This window comes from Mytilus galloprovincialis, chromosome 10 (assembly GCF_965363235.1).
Source record: "Mytilus galloprovincialis chromosome 10, xbMytGall1.hap1.1, whole genome shotgun sequence".
NCBI lineage: Eukaryota > Metazoa > Mollusca > Bivalvia > Mytilida > Mytilidae > Mytilus > Mytilus galloprovincialis.
Window position 1 is genome coordinate 58,359,002 of NC_134847.1, and position 9,978 is coordinate 58,368,979.

General features: G+C 32.0%; 1 protein-coding gene across 1 annotated transcript in view; it reads left to right on the forward strand.

Moving 5' to 3' along the window:
* Positions 1 to 9,197, forward strand: part of LOC143047952 (uncharacterized) — a 60,953-nt gene extending 51,756 nt beyond the window's left edge. Inside the window, exons 2-6 of the mRNA XM_076221325.1 lie at positions 3,074 to 3,220; positions 3,739 to 3,945; positions 5,016 to 5,231; positions 8,076 to 8,189; positions 9,034 to 9,197. Of these exons, the coding sequence (XP_076077440.1) occupies positions 3,807 to 3,945; positions 5,016 to 5,231; positions 8,076 to 8,189; positions 9,034 to 9,155 (591 nt within the window). The 5' untranslated portion in view covers positions 3,074 to 3,220; positions 3,739 to 3,806 and the 3' untranslated portion in view covers positions 9,156 to 9,197. The remainder of the gene's footprint in view (positions 1 to 3,073; positions 3,221 to 3,738; positions 3,946 to 5,015; positions 5,232 to 8,075; positions 8,190 to 9,033) is intronic.
* The last annotated feature ends 781 nt before the right edge of the window (positions 9,198 to 9,978 follow it).

Consider the following 9,978-nt stretch of genomic DNA (forward strand, 5'->3'; position numbering starts at 1 on the left):
TTCTAAAAACACCCATTTCTTAATACATTTATTAACCAACTGAACAAAAGTGTGTGTGTTGCTGCCAACTTGATGTACCTTCTTACTCTTTTAATGACAGTTTAGTTTGAAAAATAATAATTTGTACTTCACCATGATAAAGCTTTGAATATACCAAATATCCAAGATATTAAGTTGAAAGAAGTTGTGTTGAAAAACAGGATGAACAGTGATCCCTTTATATGGTTCTTTAATGTTGGTTGCTGGTTACTAAATTAAATAAAATACAAAAAGGTATTATACTCTTTACAACTTAATTTTATTAACTCTATTAAAAACCCTAACTGGGCTTAATACAGACAAACTGTGCATTAGTACAGGGCCATTACAGCAAAACAGGGCCATTACAGAAAAAACAGGGCCATTACAGAAAAACAGGATCATTATAGAAAAAACAGGGCCATTACAGAAAATATGTAAATTTTAATACCGTCATTTTTGGCAATTATGTACTTAGTTGGTAAATAATATGTCATAAAATCACAACTCTTGTAGAACTCTTTTACAATTTTTTTATAACATATATTTCCTTGTCGTATATTTGTGAACAGTTCTGACCATCAACACTTTAACCGTTACTAGGGACAGCATTTTCTCCTCTTTGAAAGGACTACGGCTTTATTTTGCTCGTTTTTTTCAAATATTTTGTTTTAAAAAATACATACAAATTTGACTGTCTAAGTTACATTTTGTTTGAATATATTCCAACAAGATCTGTTTAAAATCTATATCAAAATTTGTCTCATACCTATTATACTGAATTATGATATTATCAAATGTCATTATCAAAATTATTTTTAAAACTGCTAATGGATAAAAAATAATTGTTAAAGCAATCTTCTATCTCTCACAGTACAGTGTTATTTTCACTTACTTTATTATGTGAGGCATTTTTATATGAATATAATATATATCAATTTTACCTTGTAGTTATCAATGCTGACCTTGAGGACCATACTAAAAGATGGTTGATAATTGGTATTGGTATTCACTCTGTTTTATCTCCAACGCTGCGAAAATATATCGAACCAGTTGTAAGCAACTTGTATAATTCATTACAACAGATGCATGGAATTCAAACACAAACATATCCAAAGCAACTTAAAAAATGCCCGACTTCTAAAAGAGAACTGGATTATGAAGCTATAAACAACAACAGTTTAATACCACGAGTTCGTAGAAAACCAGATGTTAGTAAATACGATTACAAAGTGACCAACTCAAAATCGTCGGGATCATCATAAAAGAACAAAAACTTTGGGGTAGCTCTCCATAACGCAAAGTCAGGACATACAATATAAGCAGTAAAAAAGTGTGTTTTCTGTAATTCTTTATAATCACTATCCGCTCCAGAGTGTGACTTTTCACGAACGTTCACAACATTCATGTGTATACTCTCGTCATTTCGCGAGTCTATAATTTGATTAAGTCGGTTGATTTCTTTTTGTTGTTGATCAACGGTCACCGTAAGGTCCTGCATTTTAATTTCTTGTCTTTGAAACAATTTTTCTAGTTTCACAAGCCTCATATGAAGATCGGAATCCGTCTCTTTTGCTTTTACAGACCACACAATAAAAACAAAACTTATAAATAAGATGTCGAATCGCATTATTTAATATTTCTAAACGTACTAAGTTGATAATTGAATGGTTTAATGAACAATGCAAGATAAGACTTTCAGACATATAAAGGGTTATCTATGTGCATTGTGTTTGTATTTTCGTTCAATTTTTCGTGCTTAAAGCACGTTATTTTTGTTATTTCGTGCACGAAATGCAAGATCTTTTTGTATTCGCAATGAAACCCACTTTAACTTGTTTCCTTCATATTCTTATTTTCCATGCAAATTTCCTCCCAATAACCTCTTATTGTCGTTCTTATCTTCTATATCTTATAAGTTTATTCTCGATCTGGTTACTTGTATGATTTTAAGATTTTCTAAATAAATCTAACAAAACTTAGATATATTTGAATGATAATTAATTTCCAAGCTCAGATCACAGAGTCTTTCAGAATTGTTTAAATGAAAAATTGAAATATGTTTATATAGACACATTCTTGCAGACTTTAAAAAAAACATTGGAGAGCATAACAGTTCGTTCTAAACAGTGACTCGTTAGAAAAAAAACTTGCGCAGGTATGTGTTCATATGTATGTATGTTTAAAACAAACCATTATCAACATCTTTGGGTAAAAAAATATGTATCAAACCGTCTTTTTGGGTGAGCCATGTTTTACAGCACCGATGGAAATAACCAGAAAATAAAAAGACATTATGACCATTTTTTGTGTTTTCAATAGCAGCCGATTCCATTGAGTGTGTAGGCAAAGGTAATATATTTGGTTAGATTGCTTGCTAGCTGAACCGTGAAGTCACTATTATGTCAGGTAAACTACCATCCTTTAGAAGTAGACTAGTCCGACATATAACCAATATATCTGTCTATAGGACTAGGCTACTTCGAAAGGATACCTTACCTAATAATAACTTCACGGTTCAGCTAGCAAGCAAGTTAACCAAATATATCACCTTTTCCTACACACTCAATAGAATCGGCTGTAATAAGTTGGTTTGATAATGCTAAGTGTCATATTAAGATATAATTTCCTGTTCCGGTTGAAGAAGGATGAAATTTTTCAAGGTTTCCAATATAAATTAGTTTTGTTGTAATAACAAATGTAGGAATTGAAAAAAAAAATTACATATAGTGAAAATAGACATTATTTAACACGTTAAAGATAATAATCAGAAGTTGAAGCAAAACAATTAGTTAGGATTACATCGGATTGTACCAGGTAGCCCATTGTTTACATTTTTTCATAAAATCCCCTGTACCAAGTCAGGAAAGTGGCCATTGTTACATTATGGTTCGTTTCGGTGTTGTGTCTCTGTTGTGTCGTAGTTCTCTTACATTTGATATGTTTCCCTCAGTTTTAGTTTGTAACCCGGATTTGTTTTTTTTTTCTATCGATTTATGAATTTTGAACAGCGGTATACTACTGTTGCCTTTCTTTACAATATGTTTCTTTTCAGATTTAGTGAAACCAGCATTGGGATATTTATCAGGTATTCCGCCTACGCATGGGGCATGTAGATTAAAATCCCTGGCTAAGCCACCGGTATCTATTTACCTTCCAGACGGATCTGTACCAAATTTCATATATAATGTTTCTCAAACAGGTATATGATACTAAATTAATTTAGTCACATATAAATAAGTCTATCCCAATGTAAAATGCATATCGGACAGTGCGTGCATTGCAACTCGGCATAGACAAGGTTATTAAACATTCAAGAAAAGATTTGGCATACATTATAATAAAAGTAAACGATACTGGCCTAGATAGTCATTTCGACAATTATCTATCTTCAGTGATGCTCGAATCCAACAATTTGAAAGACTTAAACCTAATACGAAGTTCATCCACTTATATAGACGAAATAAAAACTAGCATAGCCAAACCCAAACAAGGATTCAGTGCTATAAATGAAGCAGATGAATTCATAAATTTCAAAGAATTTCTGTATTTTAGATCTTTTATTTTTATCGTCATTTGTTCCAACATTGATTACGGTTTCGTTAATTGAAAGATAAAAAATAACGATAAATATAAGTAATTGAGAACACAAAAAAAAGCGAACAAATCAGTTAACTTGTAAGCATGTTTTTGACTAGATGCTATTATGTTGTGATATAGGTTGCTGGTTTTCCTTTGACAAATGTCCTAATCATCCTGCATATGAGAAGACCAAAAGACCTTTATCCATGCCTTATTATCGCGACATGAATGCAGAAATGAAAGATAACTCAGGAACAGATAAAACAATCTGTTTAAATAAAGTGTCTGAAATGATATCAAAATGTGGCAATGGTTCATCCTTTGCAGTAATATTTGGGCCAACAGGTAACTAAAATGCACACAACAAACATAGAAATTATAAAAAAGTGCATTCACAGGTAATCGAAATTATTGCAAATCATACACAACAAAAGTTCAAATAAGTAATCATCTTATCCTTTAAATGTAATGTTTTGTTTTCTTCATTGGACAGACACTCACTTTGCATCTAATTCATACTCAAATTTCTAAGTAGTAAATTGCACACGCTATTATAACTTTTATCTTTATCACATGTCATCACAATTTCATTGAACGCTTTTAAATGAGATAAAATATCGTCGAATGTAATATATTTCTCGCAAGTTAGTCCCTTTAACTCAGAAAGTACATACATGGATGTCGCATAAACCTCGAAGACGCACAAAAGAATCCTGATTTTACTGCTCTTTGCAAGTTTATCACAGCAGAGTTAAAGTCTTTTTTGAAAAAGCGACAAACAGCTATTTACATATAAAAGAGCTATTCATTTCATAAATATGCATGTTCCATATTCCTGCTTCTATCTCAAGATAGTTTTGATATGTCGAACATTCCTTTAAAATCAACGTAGCAATTTTGAACCTAGAAGAAACATTCAAAACTTTGTGCTGTATTGATTTTCTGTCGATAATATAATAATGGCTAATATTTCTTATAGAAATGCACTGCATATATGATCACTAACGATTACTATAGACATATCAAACAAGCATCTTGGGTTGGTCTATTGATATATATAGGTGTTTGAGTACTAGTAATTTGTTTTAAAATCTTAACTTTCAAGCGCGTCTCCAAAATAGGCAAAGAGAGTTACATTTTCGCTTCTCAGTAAAACGCCGTCTATAAAAGAGGGGGAAAGATACCAGAAGGACATTCAAACTCACAGATCGTAAACAGAATGACCACGCCATGGCTAAAAAAACAAAATACAAACAGACAAAGTACAAAAAAACACAACAAAGAAAACTGAAGACTAAGCAGAACGGAACCAACCAACAACTGGGGTGATCTCCGGTACTCAATAAGGGTAAACAGATCCTGCTCCAGTCGGTGTATATTGACCCACATGTTAGTCTTTTAATATTTTATAATAGGAGCAATGACACTTGGCGGTGATGGATGCTATTTTGCAACGTATGGATGTCCTAGGGTAAAATCGATGGCCTCTGGTTTTATTAGAGATGCATGGGCAGAACAACATGTTAATGGTGCTCATGAAGAATCGGCATGTTTATCCAGGGCATTACCACAGTGGAGGTATTGTGGAAGTAATCCTGCATTCCCACTAGCTAGTATATATAAACCTACAGGTGAAAAATATTACTGTGGATTCATTATTATTCGTTAGATACCAACTTTCGTGGCTTTAGTGGATACAGGTGAACCACGAACTTATATGTTCAACGAATTACAAATTTTCTATACGCTTATATGCAGATTTTGGCAAAAACCACGAAATTAAATATCCACGAATATGCAAGTTTTCCGTAATCTACAAAAATTGGTACGCACGCAAATAAATGAATCCGCAGTACTCAATAAGTATATTATCTATAAATAATGGATGATTTTTTTTCTATGGAATTATCATATCAAACATATATGGACTTCAAGCATTTTTTCCTTGTCCTTGTAGAAATTATATGAAACAAAAATATACTATTTATTATAATCCCTTGGTGTGAGTTTGATTTAACCTCCCTTTTTAACCAAATTTTTGAGGAAAATAATCGGTTATTGATTTGGGGATGTACGATGGGCGGTTGGACGTGTAGGTGGACAGGCGCTCTTGGGTTGTATTCAAATGTTGTCCGTACATTTACTCACGAACCGTTCAACCAAAGCTTTTAAAATTTTAGTATGTTGTAACTGACAACAAAATGGAGGCCACGTTCAATAATGACGACGTTTTGGCTTTTACCATTGACTAGTTATGGTTCTTGAAAGATTGAAAAATGGTGTTTCCAGTCATGTCCGTGCATTTCCTCATGAACTGTTCAACCAAAGCTTTTCAGCAAATTTAAATATGTTGATACTGATGGAAACATGGAGATCAAGTTCAATAATGGCGATTTTCACTTTTCCTGTTCAGTAAATATGGTTCTTGTAAGATTTAAAACTAACGTTTCCAGTCATGTCGTTGCATTTACTCATGAAGCATTCAACCAAAGCTTTTCTAATTTTAAAATGTTGTTACTGGTTACTAAATGGAGGTCATGTAGGATAATGACGATTTTCACTTTTACCATTCAGGAGTTACGGTTCTTACATCATATCTAATTCTAGAGACTATAGTTACATATTTGATTTAGAATAACATTATTGGTTCATGGAAATAAAGTTTGAGTTATTTCCATTTGAGCAGAAAAAGTTAAACTACGAAGTATTTCTTAGAATTTTTTTTTTTTGTATATGCTGATTCTAGCAATGTACTTATATTTGCGATATTGGACCATAAAAAGGTAAATGTTCAATTTCAAATTCCACAGTTCTTTGACTACATTTATTTTGTGTCACACAACCATGCTGTATCAAATGTTCAATCACAATTCAAATTCAGAGCTGTTTAAGCTTAAATTTTGTGCTAATACTTGCTCAACTTTACAGGGTTTGACCTCTGTAGAAAAATCCGGTTTGCTGTCTATCTGACAGCCTCATGTTTGAGTTGTGTGTTGGGGTTCGTGTTGCTCAGTTTTGGGGTTTCTATGTGATGTATTGTGGACTGTTGCCTGTCTTTAAGCCGTAGTGTCGATTTTCCCACGACATTTTTACGAAATAGTATCAATTTAAGGTGCATTACCATCAAGATAAAAAAAAATAGATTTGTTCCTCTTCAGACATTAATGAAAGTGAAATAGTGAAATAATAACTCGGTTTTAGCTTCCAACTTGTTTCAATTTTATTAAAATAAGCAAAGAAAAATCTCTAATGAACTATTGATCATGATACGCGAATTACTAATTCGACCACATTGAATCTGCATAATTATCAATCTAACCCCTTAGCTTGACATGAGTTTCAAATGAATTCAGCTATTAAAGGAAAGTAATGTCAACATAGAAAGGATGAACAATTAGGTTGACTGATTTGATCAACAAAAATGCATATTTATACTGAAAAATACGATCATAAACATACTTCAACCCTACAATATGAAAACAAACAGTCCCTAAAAAATCATTTGACGTGATCGCTTTCTATTTCTATCATTTTATACCGGGTTATATGACCTTTGGAAGTCTTCGGTTGTCATCTCGAAGGATCATAAAATAGCATCTTGTCGCAAATACACTCGAAATGTTGATAAATATTATCGAGTCTATGCATTGTAATTGTTTATTGTAGACTTTTGTAATTTGGATATACGTGTTAATCTGTTACAAAACATGAGAATTTAAGTCAAAATTTTCAGAATTCTGTTCATATTTTTTGCAGAAATATCAAATTCTAAAAGTATATATATGTGCGCATGGACTTGATCCTTTTGTGACTTCATAGTTTTTGGTTAAAGCTTGATTTGTAAGTTTTGAACATTGGTAACCTGCAGTTGCATTAGATAGGTTAAACACATGTCGTTTATATTATATCAATATCATTGTCGTTGAAATGGTAGTTTAAATATCTAAAGGGTTAACTTCATTAAAATATAGGAATGTGGTATGATTGCAATGGAAACAAAATTAAGGGCTGAAAGATACCAGAGGGACATTCAAACCCATAGATCGGAAATAAACTGACAATGCCATGTCTTAAAAAAAGAAAAAAGACAAACAAACAAACAAACAAACAACAGTACACAAGACACAACACAGAAAACTAAAGACTGAGCAACACGAACCCCACCATAGCTTGTGGGTGACAACTTTACACAAAAGTTCAAATGTCAAAGATCAATGCAATTATTGATCTCTGTAAATCTTTTGGATGGAGAATAGCCATTCTTGGCATTAATTCCATGTGAACGAACCAATCCTTTTCGGACTACTATTTGCTATAAATAATCTTTTCATCGAAGACAAGAACAATTTTATCAGAAAAAGTTAAATCAAATACTTGCATTCAAGTGTTACGTTCAAATTATATGTTTAATGAAGTCTTAAGATATATTGTCATTTTTGCAATATTCAAACAAAGTTAACATTTTCATTCATAAGGTCATATAAAAGTAGCAGGAGCTGGATGTTGGATCAAAGCACAGAAATGTCCAGCCGACAATTCATTAAAACACATGTTTTATGATAGTTTTGGAGCTACATATCTTCTGACAGGTATTGATGAATAACATATTCTTATATAAACCTCAATTATGTTATGAATTGCCGTATGTTGTTTTTTAAATGTGTATATCGTTGAAAATCATAAATCTTTTCTTTACAGATTGGTAATAATTAAATCATAGTATATGTTTTTCTAGTTGCGACACTTTACTAGCACTAGGTTTAAAACAAGTTGAATTTAAGATTGAAAACAAACATTTTTCATGTAACGAAATAATGGTAAATAATTGTTCTTAATGACTGTTCAATACGGTACTGGTTAATGAAATGATCTTCAAATAAATCAAAAGAGAAAATACATTCAGGGAAATGAGAAAGTTCTTAAGCCTCTACTTGCGAAATGAGTTGACCCTTGATGACAAAAACTTAATAGCATTACAATCGGTTTGATAATTCAATTTATCAAATTGAAAATATAATATATTTATTATATTTCGACGAGGTGTTTCCTTATTTACCGTGCGAAAAACGTCTTCAGAACAGCTATATGTGTTATTAAAAAGATGGTTAATAACATATGCACTGGCATGACAGTTTACGGTCTTGGTCGTTGGTATTCTCGTTCGAATGGTTTTACACTAGTAATTTTCTTGAGCCCTTTATTGCTTGCTGTTCGGTGTGAGCCTATCCTCCGTGTTGAAGACCGTACCTTGACCTATAATGGTTTACCTCTATAAATTGTGACTTGGATGGAGAGTTGTCTCATTGGCACTCATACCACATCGTCCTATATTTATTGGAGACAAAAGTATTCATGTAAGTGTTAAGAAAATATGTTTTAATTTCTATTTACATGGTTCAAAAATTAGAAATAAAACTGTTTTTAAAATTTCAGATGACGACATAGAAAGTTGTTTTTCCCGAGCAGAATATTTTTGGAGAAAATGTGGTAGTCATCCTGAATATAAAGTTACAGCTTACTTTAGACCTGCAGGGAAATCACAAAGTTTTCCATGACAAAAATGTCAGATGAATAACAAATAAATAATATTCACTCAAGTTTCATTGCATCTTCGATATTGTGGTATTTCTTGTCAAATATAGTAAGGGTCCTAGTTTTTCAATACGCACACTCTTTCAATATATGATTACAATTGTACCTTGCAGATGCAATGGCCTACACACATCTATGTGTAAAAGATTTTTGTGACAAGATATATAGTTTGATCGGTCCTTTAAAAGACTACCGATTCAACACTGTTAAAAGATCTTTGAATATGGTTTCTTTCTGTGTGAATATCGATTTTGTTATCAATAAACATAAAACCGACTCAATAAATAGTGTTATAGACATCTATACATCCACCGTCCTACAATCTGTAGATACTTATATTTTAGCATTGATCAAGGTCATATATTTCTCAGGCTGTTAATTGAGAATTTACACTAAATCCATTGGAAATTACATGGTACTGATTAATATCAAGTTTTAAGATACATGATTTTATTACTTTTTATTTTAGTTTAAACAAGCTTTCAGTAACTGCGAAATCTGAATGATCTGTACTTTGTGTCTTCTATTTTTTTTTTTTGTGTATTGCTTTTTGTTTGTTGCCTTGTTTCATTCATGTTATGTAAGACCATATCAACTGATTTTAATGGTTTGTTCTTATGTTGTGCTGTTTCACTACTGGTCCAGGTTAACGCCGCCACAATCTGTATGTGCCTGTCCCAAGATATCTGAATGTTAGTGGTTGTCGTATTTTGTTGTTTATCATATTTGTGTTTTACATATATCATTTCGCTATGGTTGTTTAACTTACACTTTAATTAAACTAGT